The sequence below is a fragment of the Electrophorus electricus genome, chromosome 9, assembly GCF_013358815.1.
Source record: "Electrophorus electricus isolate fEleEle1 chromosome 9, fEleEle1.pri, whole genome shotgun sequence".
NCBI classification, from domain to species: domain Eukaryota; kingdom Metazoa; phylum Chordata; class Actinopteri; order Gymnotiformes; family Gymnotidae; genus Electrophorus; species Electrophorus electricus.
The window spans coordinates 4,469,611-4,488,674 of record NC_049543.1 but is presented as its reverse complement, the minus strand read 5'-3'; the positions used below and the strand labels follow the sequence as shown (position 1 = coordinate 4,488,674).

Sequence of the window (19,064 nt, the reverse complement as noted above, 5' to 3'; positions counted from 1 at the left end):
GTTAACAAACTCTAGCACTTATTTATTGCACTTATCATTGTTTAAGATAGACCTCATGTATTTTGCACTTCTAGGTATCAGCATTGATCCCTGTATTCTACAGTATTCTAGTTCATTGGTATGTTGGACTCTAACCTACTGTACTGTACTTGGATATATTCTATGAGTAAACGACAAAGCACTTTTGAAAGTCGCGCTGGATAAGAGCTTTTGCTAAATGCCGTAAGCGTAGCAGAGTTAGACAGGCGCATCCAGAGCTCCGCAAGGATGGAAGCATAACAGAAGATGGAAAGGACAGACTAGGGGATGTAGATGAAAGCCCTGCACACATCAGGCCACATACCAGAGCAGGGGCTTTCCAACTTCTGCTATTAGGAGTAGAACAAGAAGCAATGACACCAGTGGTTAGGTGAAATAAATAAACCAATCTTATTTTGCAGTGAACAGGTGACTTAAAATAAAGAGCAAAAACTTTGAAACACTAAGGAATTTTATTTACATCTAGGCTGGCTACAAGCACAGTGCAAATGTGTCTATACCATACACAGTCAGTCACAATAACAGTGCTGTACAAGAATAGGTATGTATCCTTTTGAATTGACAACACACAGGTTAATAAAATATCCATTCACACCAAAAAGGTTCTCAAAGTAACCATTTTGAAGCAGGAAGAGGCCCTAGTGGAGCCCTGCTGTAGCCTGACTCAGAGGGGCGTGGTGGGGGCGGATGCCGAGGCGGGCACCGTGACCGGATGGAGGCCCAGGTCCAAGGCAGGAGCCTCCTCAGGCTCCGGAGGACTGCGCTTGAGAGCTTCCAGTTTCTCTGCCAGTTGCATGTACAGCTCCTTAACTGGATCGCTGCTCTGTGGACACCAGTGCAGAAGACTGACATACGATTCACTGAGAAACAGACATCTAGTGGCCTTTGAGTTTTAACACAGACCCAGGTGAATGAACAATTCATTTAAACCTTTACATGGCACAGAGCGCAACAGTACAGGGACACGTTCCTCAACACTGCAACCAAGCCAAACCGGTATATAGTTGGTTTACACTGCAGCCTTTTGAACAAACTGATCAAGGTGACGGGCTCTGTTGTAGCAATCAAGCTGGACAAACTGGACGATGTGGCAGGAAAACCGACTCTTAATAAGCCGTTGTGGACAATGCGTCACACCCTCTGCAAATTATACTGGACACACAGAGGCATGCTCAGGGGAGGCTGATACAACTGTGCTGGGATAAGGAGCGCTGTTCTCCCCTCTGCAATATGACTCTACGAGCTTCCTTACAGCAGGGGCACTACTGATCTCTGAACAGTGCTGAGCTACACCATACTCTTACATGTCCACTTCATACCATCATTTACACTATTATGATGTGCTCATTTTCATGCTTACTTTCATCTGACCTGCTACTAAAGTTCACTTCTACTTTCTAGATGGACCAATTTTGTTACTGTGGCTTTATTAGTGCAATAATTACTTATGCAGCTCTTGTTTGTCATTTATGTATACAGACATTCTCTTGTACATAATTTATATATGTATATAGAATAAACACTGTTTAATAGCTGTACTCTACTATACAAAACATGTTTATAACACATAATGCTAATTTACACCAATTCTACTTACCTGTTTGGGCGGTTCAAGGGTTTTGATCAGGATCCCCATAGAGGACGGGTGAACCTTCTGGTGAAGATGGTTCAACAGTCGTAGCGTGTGCCTGTGCACGTTCTCCTTACTGGGCAAAAACATTGGCATTAACTTAAATGGCTTAAACATATAGAAATACAGTTTTAGGAGTGTACGCCACGCCTTCGAACACTCAATAAAAGCAACATTCTCTGTAAGGGTTCCTGTACAGGTTGTCATTATCACAACCTGGAGGGCTTATCTTGCATGGCCAGCTGGCTATAATTTATTCCATGGCTACTGCCTAATGAATTAAATAACCTGATACCATATAGTGGTTTAGAAATTATGTGACAACGTAATTTTCTGTGAAAAATGAGCTGCACAGCTAACAGTGATTGCTTATGGCATTAGTCTGTTATAAAATACAGTGACCACTTATTCAGAAATAACAGACGTTCAGATGCCTTAACTTACCAAGCAGAATCATATTGCACTGACACATATAAAAATAGCATTACCTGTGGTTGATCTCATAAAGAACATTCATTGTACTTCAGGTGAGTCATCTTTACACATCACATACAATTGTTTAACAAGGTACTGTTCATATCTAACCATTGGCAGGCTCATGCACCAAGTGAGACAGCACTGACCTTGAGTAAGAGGTGAGGAGAAAATTGTCAAAAACCGCATGGCAGAAATCCTCTGAGCCAAAATCATCAGAGAGAAGGGTCAGGTGGCCAGTGAGGAGATGCAAGAAAATGTCTCCAAATGCCACATCATTATAGGTTTCCACTGCAGTAGACACACAGACACACACACACGCACACGCGCAAACAGATCAACTACAAAGCCACTAGAGAGCAATGGTGGTGGTCGTAATACGGGAAGAGACGTTGGGCCAAACTTAAAAAACAGCGCCAGTATAGTGCGACGTTAACAGCAATTAGCACAATGATAACACATTTCCTCATTCACAAATGTGTGGGTTGTTGGCATGTTTTACTTTTGGAGTGATATATGGTGCCAGCACATTTTTTCATCATTTGTATATGAATTTAGTAATTCTCAATAGATATCTAAATACCTGAACCTGTCCAACGCTAAATGCTCTGCAATGCTAAAGAAGCCAATGTGGACTGGATGATCTTTTCTCTAATGTTTGGTCACACATGCAAGTGATCACCAAAATTTTGAACATGCACGCATTTAGCGAACTGATACATTTAAAAAATGTTATCTGTCTGGAGTGAGCATGATGGCAAACTGCAACTGCAACAGTAAGAGGGGCCTACACAGAGCAAGGTGACTTGCTTGAGCAGGATCTCATTGTCATGAACCTTTGCTATAAGAAAGTAAAAATCACAAAGGAAGAAACTATCAACTGATTTAGACTGAGGAGAGATACAATTTTGCTACTGGGCCAGAATTCAGTGCAACCATCCCACCTTGGTAAAAGTAAGAAATGCGTGAAATTTTTATGCAAATGTCGGTTTTCAGAGTACAGCTGGTCTCACGACTGGGGTTTGTCAGTCATCTCTCTCGACAAGGTGCTTTAATATACATGGGCTCATTTTCATGTTGATTGGTTTTCACATTGGGCACAGGTGAATTATCATCGCAGTAAGCTGACATTGGTGTGTTAATTATCAACAGTAAATTGAACAGGAATTAAATTGTGTGTCACACATTTTGCATGGCTAGCAAGTTTCCTGTCAAGTTGTATGAATCTGGTCCCATTGGTTTTTTTTTGATGAAAATATAGTTTGTCGTTAACAATGATTACAAGATACACATGTGCACACGAACACTGTGATCACAGAATGGGTGGCTTACCCAGAGCAGGTAGCAACCTCTGCAGAGCATTGTTATTCCTCTGCTTAGCAATGTGAAGCACATAATAAAGGCCCATCTCACAGGCTACTCTGTTGTCCTGCAGATATCTGGGGAAGAAGCAAAAGTCTCTGAAAACCCACATGACAAAACACACAACAAAAACACCCTACTTTGATCGGTTCATGTGCAGGAGCATCCGTCCTTAGAAAGGCAGACCTAGTGAAAGTGTTTTGCTGCTACACTGTGTGTGTACCTGGTAAAAGTCTCAGGCAGAGCGATAGGGTAAGTGAGCGAGCTCTTCTCTTCACTAGGTAGTTTCTGCTCCACAGTGAACGTATAGTCATCCACCACTATTGACATCATAGCAGGCAGGAAACGTGTCACAACTTCCAACTCCTGATGACAGCACAGAAAAAGCACGCTCGTCTAGAATTTGATCGGCACTATTTTAAAATCACACAAAAGGGTGTTTCAGGCTCTTCCAGGAAGTAGCTGACAGTGGCAGACGATCTTACCAGACGTGGCTCTTTGAAAACCTGGCTGTCGATCATGTCCCAGGCTCCCTGGCCGAGCGAGAGCATCCTCAGTAGCAGAAGCAGGTCTGGGCTGTCCTGATCACACACACATACAACACACACCTTAAGAAACCTGACAGTCAACAAATATACATACACATAAGCACACAGTTCACTAAGGTTTTTAATATTGAAATTATCCTAAAAATAAATAAATAAATAAATAAATAGAAATTGTGTCTCGATACAACAGAATTGATACAGTTCTAGATTCTCCCCCATGACGCTTGCTACATTGTCAAGGTGGAGCTCTTACTCTGGGTAAGGCATCTTGGCTGAGAAGCTCCTGCAAGTTCCTCACTGTGCTCAGTACCAAGGTGTTACTGGCAAAAGGATCGCACAGGATCATAGAGAGGTCCCTGCAAGAGACAGAGGCATAAAGGACATGACAATGGTACAGCAGCTAGGCCTATGCAGTCAGCTTTACCCCCCCGAGGCCACAGCTCACACCCTGGCACACAGCACGCGTCATACCCCAGCACTTGTTCCTGCCCTTTCTTCACACCGTCCAAGAAGCCCTGCAGCTCACGAGCCCGCTTGGCATCCACAAACTTTTCCCTGATGCAGGCATCCAAGCACCAGGTGAACTGCAGAACAGAGAGAAAAACCGCTGTACCTTTATGCCATTTGCATTTGACCACGTCTAGTGCTGTTGAATACGATCCCCAGCACTGGTTTAGAACTTAGCACATTTTCCAGCTTCAGGTTTCAAATTACACCAGCAGAAGCTGATGAGAACAGGTTCCCACCTTGTGGCAGGGGTCAACGGAGCAGATCTCACTGACATCTAGGTCGTGGAGGGACATAAGGAGTTCAGCGCGCAGGGTGCAGTAGTGTACATTACGTGTGCGCAGGAACAGTGTGCGAAGGAACTGCAGCACCATGTCATACAGCTTCACGTTCTTTCCGATCATCTGGGTGAGCTTCTGCACCACCTGCAGCAGGTAGACTCACTCGGATCATATGTTGCTAGGCACTGCTGTAAATCAGATGGGTTAACTCAGGGGAAACACTACAACAGATGCAATCAACTCCAGATCTAAAATTTCATTTTCAGTCCTAGATTTTTGCTTTTCAAATAAAAACCGTCCCACAGTCCCGCTCACCTCCCCCTGCCTGCGGGTCTTTGGTGAAGCACTGAAGAAGTTGTGCAGGATGGAGAGGTCACTGCTGAAAAGGGCCGCCTCTTTCTCCACAATGTACTGTTTGAGCAACGGAGAGACCTCGTCACCAAACAGCGCCTGGTTGTCCTGCCAGATCTGCCTCTTCACCTCCACTGCGCAGACCTTGTACAGGTCCTTATCAGCCATCACCTGCTTCAGTTTCTTTTCAGGAACCTGTATGAGAGGAACAAGCCCAAGAAAAAAGTAAGGCAACATACAGCTCAGTCTTCCCTGCCACTGATACAGAAGGGCATGAATCCCTTACCTTTGGTAGGTGTTTCATAACTTGCATGACGACAGGCTGTATGGAGGGCATTTTAACCAGTGGAAAGCTCTTCTCAAGAAGTTCCTCCAACTTACTGTATCTATGTTAGGTTCATAATAATAATAATAATAATAATAATAATAATAATACTATTTTTAAGAACATTGAGAAGGATTTTCGAGTTGCATCTTGCACGCATACCTGTCCTCCTCCTTGCCTTCTGCTATAAAAGCAACTCGCTCCATCAGCTTTTCTCGAAGCTCATCAAATACAGACTGGTGGAACTCCAGTCGAGGTGTACCATGAAGATCCAGGAATGGCAATGCAGACTGCAAGGTGGGCAGCAAAATGCCATTCTCCATCTGTGACAAACACACACGGATGAAGACGAGTCCTGGACTAAGCTGCTTTGTGAATTACCATTAGAATTCTATTAGACTAGGTTTCTGCTTCATTTGGGTCCGGGGAAATGGCCCATGACGCCAAATGACAATAGTATGCACAAATCCAGATAGCATGCACTTCCTTCACAATACCATAACATTACGTAAAACTCCACGTTTGAAAAGCCAGCTTGCAAACAGATTATGGGTTAGCTAAAATGCTAACCTACGACAGTTATGCTACAGCGGTCATCAAGCCAGCTATGTCGCGACGCGTAATGTGACACCATACTCACTATTTTATTTAAACCATGGTGCTTTTATACGTGCTAAACCACCTAAACCAAATGTTAAATATTTTCAAACTGAAAGCCCGACTCCAAAAAATATGAGCGACCATAACTAGACGTCTCAAGTTATCCGCCAGCTAGCTAGCTAGCATAGCCACCTGAAACTGGTCAATGGCTTTCAGAGGTTCTGTGCAGTTCGTCAGAGTTTCCTTAAGATCTTCGCCGTTGGAGATTCCAAGCTCAGGTAACCCCGCAAACATTTTGAGACGAGATGTGTAGGTATCTGTACTGTCATATAGTACTGCCGAAGCACAATTTGAGATGAATTAAATGAACAATTAAAATATTATCTAGCATTGGCTAGCCTTGTATAGTTTGAAGGAAAGTGTATTCGCGCACTTCCTGAGCGCGCAACAAACTGGGCCTTGTAGCGTTGGCCCATGATAAATAGTTCCTCCTTGGAAAACGTTCTTATGTTTCATTCTACACAGATCAGCCTATCAAATTGAATTCATTAACAAAAACATATATATATATATATATATATATATATATATATATATATATATATATATATAATGTATTTATTTATTTTTGTTTATTTATTTATTTATTTATTTACTCTTTTTTTTATCTGTTAGTGAGGGTGAAAAAAAAAATCAACAGGCAAATCATTACAAATGGAACCAAGAGATTCAATTTTAAAAGATTTCATCTTCATGAATCATATATAAAATGCATGTACAGATTAATAATTTTACATATATCATGCAAACTATTCTAACCATTTAATAACAAATATTTAACCAAATTCCAATGAAATATCTAAGCCTGTATAACATAAATATATGCCTTGCTTCTTTCAAAAATGCATGCAAGCTGTGAAAAAAAATAATATTCTCAATCCATTTAATTATAACAATGCAATGTGTTTGCTTTAAGGAGGTATTATCATTTACATCAATAAGGCTTTATATTTTACACTCCAAGTACTAATAACCTCCAATATCATCTGGTTTTATAGTTTTTAATGTTATTTCGAAGTAGCACTTCAATACCAAAGTTACTTTTTTTTTTCGATGGATGTACATGTTTGACACACCCCGCCACCTTAACAAACCGTGTTTAACAAAACCTATTTTCACCTGTTCAGTGCATAACGATCTGCAAAATAAAACCCTGCAAAATCATAGCGTGGTTCTGTCATCGTTAAAGGAGGCTATTGCTCTGTTTCTTATTTTTGCACATAAAGAACAGAAGAGATGCGATAGCTATTAACAGCAGAAAGGTAAAAAGGAAAATGAGTGTGTTCCAGGCTCCTGGACGCAGAGCCTTCCTCAGGGCTAAACTCTCCGATGGGAGTAAGTTGCTTAGGCTCAGCATGTAGCCCAGGGCCCAACCAATAGAAGTGTCCCCTGCCTGAAAAAACAAATACACTTTTACAAAGATTGCAGTACATATGAAAATTCTTTAGTGCTTGTTAATTGCTGAACTGTGTTTTGCTTTTATAGATTTAGACAAGAGTAGTAGGCAATTGAAACCATTTAGATGACACAACATGTCATTGGATTCTTGGTGTGTTATTTTATATCTGTAAAACCGCCTTATATAACCACCTTTGCACTGTGTACTCGTATTGTATTTGTTTCCTTTCTTCTTCTATATTTTGTACTGCTTCATTATGTAAGCACAATCATTTTAACATTTCTTGTACATCTAGGTGTACTGAACAAATAAACTGATTATAAGGTGACATGCTGTCGAAAGGAGTGCTGCACAGTTTTGGGAGGCTGTGATCTGACCCAAACCCTGTTGACCTGTTGCCCACACTGCACACTGCGGTCAGGGCTTACCGTCTTTTGGAAGGAGATGTGAGGGAATGATAGTTGATCAAAACCGTAGCCTTTGAGCAAGAGCACCTGCATGAAAGCGCTGGTGGCGCAGTAGTTCTGCAAATGATCGTGCTGCTTTGGATCCTTCTGTAACATCTGTAAATGAGAACGAGAGAGAGAGTGAAAAAAGAAAAAGAGAAAGCATGACATGCCTGATATTGCTTGTCAATCATACTGACATACATCGCACTAACATGTTGATTTATTTCCTTGGGCGGAACATTTAAAACACCCTCACAACATGATTTCTTTCAGATGAGCTTAGAGTTCCACATTCTCAGCTCAGTCTAAAGGCATGTTTACTTCCATCGCCTTCCGTTCCTCAAGGGCTTTTAGTCAAGGAGATCCAATTCAAAGGCCGATTGATGAAATCTATCATTCGATCTTTGATTTAATCTGTTTTATCTGAAATGACAAGCTTCAGCTCAGATTACATTTTTGTGCGTGTCCTAATTTCTAAGGTGAAGGTTTTAGTACCGAAAGGCTGAAACACAGAAAACGATATCTTAGAATAGAAGGAGACAAATTTAGCAAGAAACGGCAGAACCTCCTGGAAGGTCATGTTGCACACAATGACAGCTGCCTGCTTCAAGAGCACAGGGGAATTAATGAAGATGCCCGTGCTCTGTACCAGGAAGTCGAATGTGTAGTAGAAGGCAGAAAATGCCTGTAACATAGAGAGAGAGAGAACTTTTATTCTATGTCCTTCACAAACACCTGAGGATGTCATCTGTTATTCCGAGAGAGAGAGAGAGAGAGAGAGAGAGAGAGAGAGAAATAGGCAGACATGGAAATAGGAACCTCAAGAAAAAAAACAACAAAAGGAGATAAAAAAGAACAGAAAGATTGCATGATGATATAAGAACTATGATGATACAGGCATATGGCACAAAGGGTCCCCTCTTTATATTCAGAGCTGCCGTGAGCTAACATTGTTTCATTTGCCAGCATTGCTCAGCATTGCGACTGTTTCTGTTCCCAGGGCTTTAGGTAAAGTAAATACTGATTTAAATGCCAGACTAAAAAGACCGGCATCAGTGCTCCCTGAGGTTCAGAAAATGAACATTTTTTTTTCTTTGTCTGTTCCCATTACATGTAATGCTTCCAAATCCAAATGCTTACCATGAAGTTGCCTGTGACGTTGGGCTGGTAGATGTCATTAAAGGAGCATTTGGAGTATGTGCAAGTTTGAAAGGAGAAGATTTGCAACATATTTTCCAGGCAGTGCTGGTAGTTCCCTGAGCCTTGGATTTGCAGCTTCTTGCTGCCATTGTATGGGGAAGGCCTGCTGGAAACTGTGCATGGGGAGTCAAACAGTTTGTTCAATGTCATGGATATGTTGTAATCTTTTGGATAGCATGGGTGGGTTAAGACACCATCGTAGCCCTGGTTCTGAAAAAAAAACAAAGAGAGATAGCAAAAAACAGAATGTCAGTGATCTGTTAATCACACGAAGGATCTTCAAGAAAAACAAACAAAGCATTATGTGTAAGACACAGAATGAATATCAAACTCTCTGCTTAGAATGGTTAGTGTCCTTAAGAGAACGCATAACCATGTGTAGTGTGTGTTTAGAATCAAATATAATATGACCCACTGATTAATATGACCAACCATCAATTAAATATCTCAACATAATTGCATCCATTTAAAGGAACAGTTCAACAGTTCACTCATTTTACCTTGACCAACTGGACCAGCAGCAACCGCAACATCTGGTCCTTGCCGTAGCACAGAAAACTGTGGGTATAGATCTGATATGCCTGCCCATAAAGCTGCAGCGTTAAACTGTTATCGTTGTTCTCCACCTTTTCGTTGGTCTCAAATGTAATTTGGGTGGAGGCTCCACCAAAGTCCAGCGCACCGACTGTCTGCTTGTTAGGGGACAGCCAGCGACCCACAATCCCATACTGGTGAGGGAAGGTGAGCAGGTCAGGTCAGAGAGAGAAGAGGGGTTTAGTTCCAAAAGATTCTGGGCCATACAAAGAGAGGAGATTAGATTCAAAAGAGTCCGGGAGTCAAGGGATGTGCAAGGAACTGATAATCAAATTTTGATTTCAGATTTAATATATTCCTTGCACATTCTTTCCTGCCTTTATATATATATATATATATATATATATATATATATATATATATATATATATATGTGTGTGTGTGTGTGTGTGTGTGTGTGTGTGTGTGTGTGTGTGTGTGTGTGTGTGTGTGTGTAAAAGAATAATTTATATTTTTAGGCAAAACGTATTTGCATATCAAATGAGTATGAAATTACTTTCTGAAATAAAGCCTTCATAATATGTTATTTTTGTTGTCTTTTAAAGCACATTTGTTGCATTTACCTTGATAAAGTTTTCTGATAGATAGTTGACAGTGATCCAGCCATATGCTCCTTCCATTTGTCCAGTCAAGATGGTGGCCCCTTTGAAGCCAAATGGATATGTCTTCAGCTTGTGTTCCACTTCTTTTAAAATCTCATCTGACTCCGTGTGATTTATCATACTGCAGAAAACAATGCACAGTAATGCCTCTTTGATAGACAGCCTGCTTCTGAAGTTCTATCATGCAGAGGCTGCACACAACAGTTTAATTCAGGTTCAGAACACAACAGTTCAGGTTCACAACACATCCACCTCAGGTTTTGCTTCCTGGCTTGTCTGATTTGCTCAAATCAACAAGCAAAAGGAAAAAGTGAATTCAACTGGTGGATGCAAATTCCTGACAGAAACTTTTTGGTTTGTTTGCTTTAATTCAAACATTTGATGTAAGATTATAATTCACTGGGGAGGACTGGATCAGGCCCTTTGGCATGTCTGAAACCAAGTAGCTCACTTCAGCAGTCTCATCCCAGCTGTAGCTCCAAGGTACACAGGTGTGAACTGGTGCCTGTTCTTGGGTATTTGTTTCACAGCTTTATTCATGCACTCCTCCAGGCTTTCAGCGGCTCCCCCTCTTTTGCTAGCAAAGCTGGATATCCCTCCTACGAAACAAATGAAACAACCAAACAAAAACAGAATCAAGTCTCTGTGTGTGTGTGTGTGTGTGTGTGTGTGTGTGTGTGTTTGCATGGCCATGCCCTCTGATGTGTCTCACTTGATCCTTGTTCTGTGTCATTATTGTGAGCGTATATAAGTCTCTTGTCTAGTAGTGGATGTTGTCTGTGTTTATCCAAATAATAGTCTGCGAGCTACATTGTATGTTTCTGTTTCACGCAACTTGTCCCCGCATAACCCCGAAAGGATGGTTAGTTTTCATATGACAAGAGATTGTTTGCTTTCATATGAGAAACGATGGTTAGTTTTCATATGCCAGGTGCATCCTTGCAACATCCCTTATCAGCAAGAACCATGCAGGGTCATGACAGGGTCGTAGCATGTGTCATGAACTTGGGGTTGGCATATACACAAAATGTGAACCACAAGGAATGAAAAGTTAATGCCTTGGAGACCTGCCATAGATACCACCCTGATGGCATCACCTAAAGCAGGAAGTTCCCTCAAAAAAGCACTTTTTCTCTGCTTCTGCAAATTAAGCAGTTATGTGTATGTTTCTGAGGACACAGTGAGAAGAAAAAGAAGTGAGAAGTCTACTGTGTGAAGGAGAACATGCCGTGAAGGTCGTGTAATTTCTGAATTATTTGGCAATGTTTGAGCGCAACATTTTTAGAAGCACAATACACGCTTACATAAGAACATGAACTGAAGCCATCATAAGGGAAAACAGCTTCCGACTGACCATCTGCTAGGTTCCCTCACTCTCAGTTATTAGCATGTTCATATATGTTCTTAACATAGTTACACACACACACACACACACACTACAGCACTCACTATTTATGTAGCACTCGCAGTGCTGGCTGACGATGCCTGTGCCATTCTGCTTGTCTGCTGGCCATTTGTAGATGTACATGGTTGTGTGGGAGGATCCAGCATCCAGGACAATGCCATACTAGAAGCAGAAAAGCCAAATGAAGGAAACAAGCCAAAGGAAATGAACGTTGTGCAATGCAAGACATGTATAAGCAGAGTGCTTCTGAATTAGTGGTAAGAGGAGCCAGTTTATATGATATAAACAGTTGATTTAAACTCCTCCTACCACTAATTCAGAAGCACTCTGCTTGCACAGCTGATGAAGGAACTCTGTCCGAAAATATACTATTTATCTGGAAACACTGTGTACTTCACTAGTTACAATTTAGAAAATAAATAAATAAATAATATATATATATATATATATATATATATATATATATATATATATATATATATATATACACATAATTACTAAATCTGTAGTATACACACACACACACAATCTATATACTATATATACTATAAATATATGGATATATACTATTTATGTATTTTGTCTTGTCATGCACCTGAGAATGCGATTATAGTATACAAAGTCACCGACAGTGCTACAGGTACAAACGTCTCCCCATGTGAAAGAAAGAGATGAGTGAAAGAGATTTATGGTAAACTACGTCAGGATGAAAGAAAGGACAAGTTTGAGAAATGCTGCAAGAAAGAACAAAACAAGCCCATAGAGCCTCTTTTACAGTTTTGCTACCAACTCCAAGTCATGAGGGCAGGGCTGGAACACGTTCATCAGGACTGCACAGCACCACGGTAGGGGACGACGGGCAAGATAATACACGCTATGACAGCAGTAGTGTTGTTCCCGGTTCCCACTCCACACCCTTTGGCTTAGTTTGCATAAGGATTCCTTCTGGCCATAACGTGCATTAACAGTGAGCTGCGTCCTCGGGTATTTTGACTCAAGTCATTCAGCATAAACGGTAGACGCTACAAACAAGATGTTGGTTCTTTCCGCTTCGCCTCAGTGCTTCTAAATTAAAACGCAGCACTCAGTTTCATTCACGTTTCTTCGGGCATCTGAAATGATTCATATTCATATAGTGACCTTTTAAAATATTTGATGAAGATTGCTACAAAGTTGAACATTTTATATTTAATAGTTTTACATTTATTATTTGTTTATTTGGTGATTTTACAGTAAGCATGCACATATCATTATAAATGAACACTGAAGCCATCTCTACTACTTCCCTTATTATACAACTTGAATTGCATCTGAAATTACTGTTTTATTTGTTTATATGTACTATCTCTACTATTTTGCCTATAAACATATTTTCTGTAGCAGTACAAATTAAACCTGATTTGAGATTAGTCTTTCTATAGCTACAAGATAACACGAAGTCTTGGAAAGAAATTGCCATCATGGTTTAACGCGTCTGTCGCGGAGCACTCTGTGTGCCACTCCCTTCTGCAGCTTTGCGACCCTTCTGCAGCTTTGGCTTCAGTTGCTCTATTCAGAAGTACCTAGTACAGTAAAATCACATTTGTTAAATGAAATGACCTCCCACAATGGGCTCACATAAACTTTTGTAGTAATTCTGATTTTATTTTACGTGAGGACAATAGTAGAGCGAAGCTGGTGCATATTTCCCTAACATTTAATCACACCTCCAGGGCAATAGTTGTTTTGGACTGGAGGTTTTCAGTAAAATAGAATGATAATACAGTATGGTGAAGTAAATCTCTTTTCTGAATATTTGTTAAAAACGGCTTCCTTTTCGTATAAATAAAACGAATAGGTCTGATGGGGCTTGAGTACAGGTTAATTTAAATAAATATAATAATCAATATTTGCATATTATTAAAAGCGCCCCACCATCGAACACACACACTGACAAATAACGTGCGAATGCGAGTAAAGAACCAGATCTAATTAGAGAATTAAAGAAGTAGTACCTTGACTATCCGTACTTGCTTAGTTAAATTTCTAGAACATGAATAATCCTACAAAGTGCATTTATGCCGTATCTACTCCGTGGGCAAATCGTGTAATCGTGTTTAAATAATTTATTTTAAAGCAAGTATGTTCTTAAGGAAGTGCATTTAGCTTGATAATGTTGTGCATTTAAGATGCTTCCCACACTGAGAGCAAAACAACAGTCGACCGAGGCTCTGTCAACACTTGACGTTTGGCCAAGACGTTACAGTGTCGGTCACGGCGCCGTCATTTCGCGCAGACTAGGTATACGCAGGCTAGTCATCTCTGGAAAGAGCACGTCTACACATAAACCTGTTTACCCTGACAAAACATTGTCCATTCATAGGACAGTTCTGACTAGTACCGAATATCCAGGGTATCTAGGTTTTACTGAAGTGGGATTACCATGTTTTGCGCAGGTTCCTTCAAGTCTTCAGTGTTAATGGTGAGCAGAAGAATGCCAACAGTTATCAGGAATACAACAGCAACCAAGAAGACAATTCGAGAGGACCGTTGGTTACCCATGTGGAGTAGCTGGTTGCAGTCCACAACTTTGTTGACCTGTTCTGCCGACTAATGGAAAGCCGGTAATGTGACTGCGCGATAATGTGACAGCACGCTAAAGTGGGAGTTGGGGCACCAAATAAAGTGGGCATGGCGCGTCTCCTCTCATACGTTCGGCGCGACCAGACTGTGCTGTTAGAAAGGTTACCGCAACTACGTGCGAAAACAAAATCATAAAGGCATCAAAGACTATGCCACGTTTTGCTTCCCATGTCTTTCATAACAGAGCTGGAAATAAAAGAAAACATTTTAACTTTCCTTAGCATTTGAATACCACCAGTATCCGACTATTGAATTAAAATATTTGATCCCACAAGGGAATGCAAACTATAACACAAAAAGACATAATAGATGATTATACCACCTCACTCCATAGTCAGCTATTCAGTGGGCATTCTGCATGCTCTAATGTTGACTTTAAATCTTAACCTGCTTCAGACTTTAAAAAAAAAGTTTCATCTCGACTTATTTTATAGAGGAACACAGGCCTTCTGGGCATGAAGAAACTAGTTCCAGCCATGAATCGCGCTTTCTGCATGTATGTCATTATGGTATTCTTTTCTAACTTCAACAGAAGCATACAGAATGTGGTTTAATGTAGACTAGAAACCAAAAGATGTCTGCACATGCCAGAAGTGCTTTGGTACAACGTTTAACCAGAAGATCCCACAAATATACCATGAATATACAGGATCTTTTTCACAGGTCAAGGCACTGGATCAGATTAGTCATGGCTGTCCAAATGCTTGTTAAAAATACCACGTTTAGACAAAGTAATGAACTTATTTAACGTAGGATAGAAAAAGGCTTAATATTGTCATCCCACAAGTCACGTGGTGCGGTCTGTCCCGTGCAGGGAGTTTCACCCCATGTGTAACCACACCGTTCATGATTGCACGCACCTGTACGGGGTTTAATGTCTTGTTTCTTTGTCTCTTTAAACCTTGGTTAGGGGGTGTATTGTGTTGGTTATTGTTAGTCTGCTGCTGTATGTCAAAACACGTATGTAGTCTGTGTTTAGTTCTATGTTTACATGATGTCTGTTGGTAAAGTTGTGTGTGAGTGCTACTGTTATTCGTATGTTGTGATAATAAATGTTTCACATTATCGAGGGAGTCTGTGCGTCCTGCTCCACGCCCTTCGGTACTCGGGCCAGCAGATACATTACAAATATTCACAACTTTAAATAGAATGCTTAATATTAAGCTGTTTCGCTGGTTGTAGTATAGGAAAGACCTAATATTGACGCTATTAAGAAATGTATGCAATTTCTGGCTCTACATTTTACATACTTTCAGCCCAAATAGCATGAGTATATTTAGTTTTTCTTTATGCAATACTATTTTTATCATGTGCTTTAGTTCGTACTTAAATGAATACATTTTGTCTGTATACCAAATACTAATCGAATGCTTTAGCTCTTTTCTGTGTGAATACAATGGAAAGGAGTGGTGTTTAAGATGCATATGTATCAGGTGAGAGATGCAGTCAGCACTCATGAATCATTAAGTTATTTTGCTGATGATTTATTTATGGAATCTAGCAGACAGCTTTATCCAAAGTGACTTACAATTATGACCGAGTACAACTTCAGCAATGGAGGGTTAAGGGCCTCGCTCAGGGGACCAACAGTGACAGAGGAGGGGCTTGAACCGATTATAAGTCAAGTACCTTAACTACTAAGCTACCTAGCTCCTGCTGTTCCTTTTTAAATCTCTCAAGTTCGGTCCTATGAGGAAGGTCTCTCCTCATTCAGAGCTGAGCGAACGGCCCAGCGCTGCCCTCTCAGTCCTGACACAGTCTCGTCACCATGAAGCACTGATAGTTCCACAGCAGAAGCAGGACCATGCAACACAGAGCCACAAGTGTTAGGAGTGCCAGCTGGAGGCGCTGTTTATCCTGGCACACCTGGCTGCTGCCTTGTTTGAACCTCCACGACCATCTTTTCAGCAGGAAGTCAGAGGTATGAGGGCATTCCGTATCTGAGACATCTCCACTGTGAGCTGAACTCTGTGCCTTGCAAACGCACGCCTCAACCGAGAGAAATGGCTCACCTGCGGAGACACAAAAGGCCCAAAAAAAAAAAGGTTGACAGACCTGTGTGTGCAGTGTCCTGTGAACCAAAATATGTGATTGCATGCCATAGAAATGTAATGAATACTTGCCAGCCTGAGCTGTTTTAATTATGATCTAAATGTCAAATTCTCCTGTCTGTGGACTTCAGGGATTCTGTTATCTTCTAGGCTGTAGCAAAGTTTCAATTTCCTCAGACTTTTTTGTCAGTTACTGAAAAAGTCTGATTGAGTGTGTAAATTTGATTGAGTGTAACCTAATTCTTTTCGACTAAAAGAGTATATAAAGCAGCAGCACACAGCAAGCAAGGCAGGCAAAGACCATCGCATAAAAATAAGAAATCACTTCGTTTTGCTTTAACAATATTATAATGTTGATGTTAATTATTCTCTCTTCTTGCACCTACATGATTTGATTTCCTGGCTGTACTTCTCCACTTCGCCCGTCATCACAGAACACGCCCGAAGCCCAGACGCCACTCCGCTTTAAAGTGGAAGCACTCTTAATAGTTTTTTCAGATTTGTTTTTCAATCAGTATCCATCTTTTCTTGACTCGTGAGAGTGACTTTTTACTCCATTTGATGTGCCAGTCATCATCATACTGTAAACGCACAACACGCGCTCACAAAAATTAACTTGTTTAAAAAATCGCCGAGGTCTCCATCTCCGTGTCCTCAGTGGTGGTTTCAGCCATGTTCATTGTGCACAATGCTTCTTGTTTTGACCAAGAGACTGTCGGTGCAGGCGTTGCCCGAGAGACGGCTCATTCCCCTCGAGTGTCACTGTGGCAACCTCAGCAGTGAGTGCCACTCAGCTATACTACACATGGAGCAAGCAGGTTAGGGAGGACATGCTGTCTGTTTCACACTCCCTGTTTACTCAGCAGCCCATCTGCAGGTCATTGGGCCCTCGCAGGACAGAAAACAAAGGCCTTTTCCGCTCCGGCTCCCTGCTCACAGGGCCCAGAGATTGGATTTGAGCCTATCAGTGATGGTGCAGGTTTCTTCCACTGGTCTGCTGAATAAAGAAGCATCTTATTATATGTCCATTCTCTGACCAGACGCTTGGGATGTTTGGACTGTGTTAAACCTCACTGGTTTCCCAGATGGTTCTTCAGCTTTGCTGGAGAGTATCCCTGCCCACCTTAGGAAAATTTGCTATTTCAAAAATTAAGTTAATCTGTAAGCCCTCTCAGTACTTACAGATGGAGGTTTATTCCAGTCCCTAATGACTGGTTTGTGGAATCCATCACTGTGGAATATGACTGCAAAGGAGAAAATAGAATAGTTATTTTGTGCTTGGTTCATATAAAAAATGTAGAGATCATGACAGCCGGACAAAAGCTATTATGGTGTCTTGTTCTAAACCATCCCCTTGACAACAGAACAGTCCAAAAGATCATGTAGATACTGATTAAAGGCAGCCTACTTACATCAGAGTGTTTGTGCACTTGCTGATGAAAAACTGATTAAAACTTGTCAACATTAGTACATCAATCCGTTTTTTTAACTGAATAAAGCGGAATATTTATATTCAAGTACACATATGCAGAGGTCAATAAGCAATTTACAGTAAATAAAGTGCTCACATACTGCAAATACAATTGGATGAGCAATATGGTCAAGCCCAGCCTAAACAATGTTTTCTGTGCTAAAGGTCAGGCAGAGCAGCCTACTCACTGATGAGGGCTAGCTGACCTTTGCTGGTTACTTTGTTGTAAGACCTCTTTACCTGTTTACCTAATGTACTGTTATTGAAGCCTCTGGCATACAACTTCAGGTAGTTCCAAAAGTAAAGAAAGAAAAAAATTCAACTTGATTATTGATTCCTTCATGCGACATGCAGAAAATCACAGGGAAAAGTAAAGTAGTGAGCTGCAATATCAACGTAGAATAACTATGCAAAAGTCACATTCAAAATTCTATTTTGTCAGTTTTTCATCTGATATATTTTATTGACACATAACAGTATCAGTTTATACATTTTCAACATATATCTTAATCATCATTTGAATTCAATAGATTTTTTTTTCTTCTGAGCAGAAATGACCTTCAAAAGCACATTTGGTAGTACAAAACATAATGGCAGCTCAGTTTAACTATATTAAAATACCTTTAAAGCCCCAAAGATACAGAAGATCACAATGTTTGAGTGCAACAGTGGACTGGACAGGCTACATGGCTGCATGTTCTACTAGGCCTGTCCCATGTTATTTTAACATATGTCTATGTCAACAGTGCACCTCTCCTACACACACTACAGCTCCCAGCAGCACCTGCTAAACAATTTCTTTTCCCAACATCGTAACAGATGTATGCCATGCTCAGAATAAAAAATCAATTTCTGATCATTTTGTGATAAAATATAATTTTTATATCAAGAAACCATCTTTGTCAATTTAGGTCATAATATATTTTCACTGAGCCACAGTTAAATACTATTCTTAATCCTTAAGCATTATACTGATTATTTTCTGCTTTGAAGCTGATTTGATGTTCACAGTAAAAACCTGGCAACCCAAGAGCCAACACTATTGACAATGTACAAAGATCTACTTGGTACTATCTCTATTACACAAAAAAATA

The 19,064-nt window shown here is 40.6% G+C and overlaps 2 protein-coding genes across 2 annotated transcripts; both read right to left on the bottom strand.

Annotated features, from left to right (window-relative positions):
• Positions 1–472: 472 nt before the first annotated feature.
• Positions 473–6,574, bottom strand: nelfb (negative elongation factor complex member B). The gene is made up of 13 exons (XM_027010891.2): positions 6,310–6,574; positions 5,680–5,840; positions 5,479–5,578; positions 5,157–5,387; positions 4,800–4,985; positions 4,525–4,637; positions 4,307–4,409; positions 3,991–4,086; positions 3,729–3,871; positions 3,476–3,582; positions 2,293–2,434; positions 1,637–1,745; positions 473–862 (listed from the first exon to the last, which is right to left on the bottom strand). The coding sequence occupies exons 1-13, from the start codon at positions 6,409–6,411 to the stop codon at positions 704–706; spliced, it is 1,752 nt and encodes a 583-aa protein (XP_026866692.1). The 5' UTR covers positions 6,412–6,574; the 3' UTR covers positions 473–703.
• Positions 6,575–6,871: 297 nt separating this feature from the next.
• entpd2a.2 (ectonucleoside triphosphate diphosphohydrolase 2a, tandem duplicate 2) lies at positions 6,872–14,586 on the bottom strand. Its single transcript, XM_027010870.2, has 9 exons — positions 14,248–14,586; positions 11,871–11,988; positions 10,873–11,020; positions 10,383–10,542; positions 9,726–9,953; positions 9,166–9,435; positions 8,591–8,710; positions 8,005–8,139; positions 6,872–7,570 (listed from the first exon to the last, which is right to left on the bottom strand). The coding sequence occupies exons 1-9, from the start codon at positions 14,365–14,367 to the stop codon at positions 7,361–7,363; spliced, it is 1,509 nt and encodes a 502-aa protein (XP_026866671.2). The 5' UTR covers positions 14,368–14,586; the 3' UTR covers positions 6,872–7,360.
• Between the last annotated feature and the right edge of the window lie 4,478 nt (positions 14,587–19,064).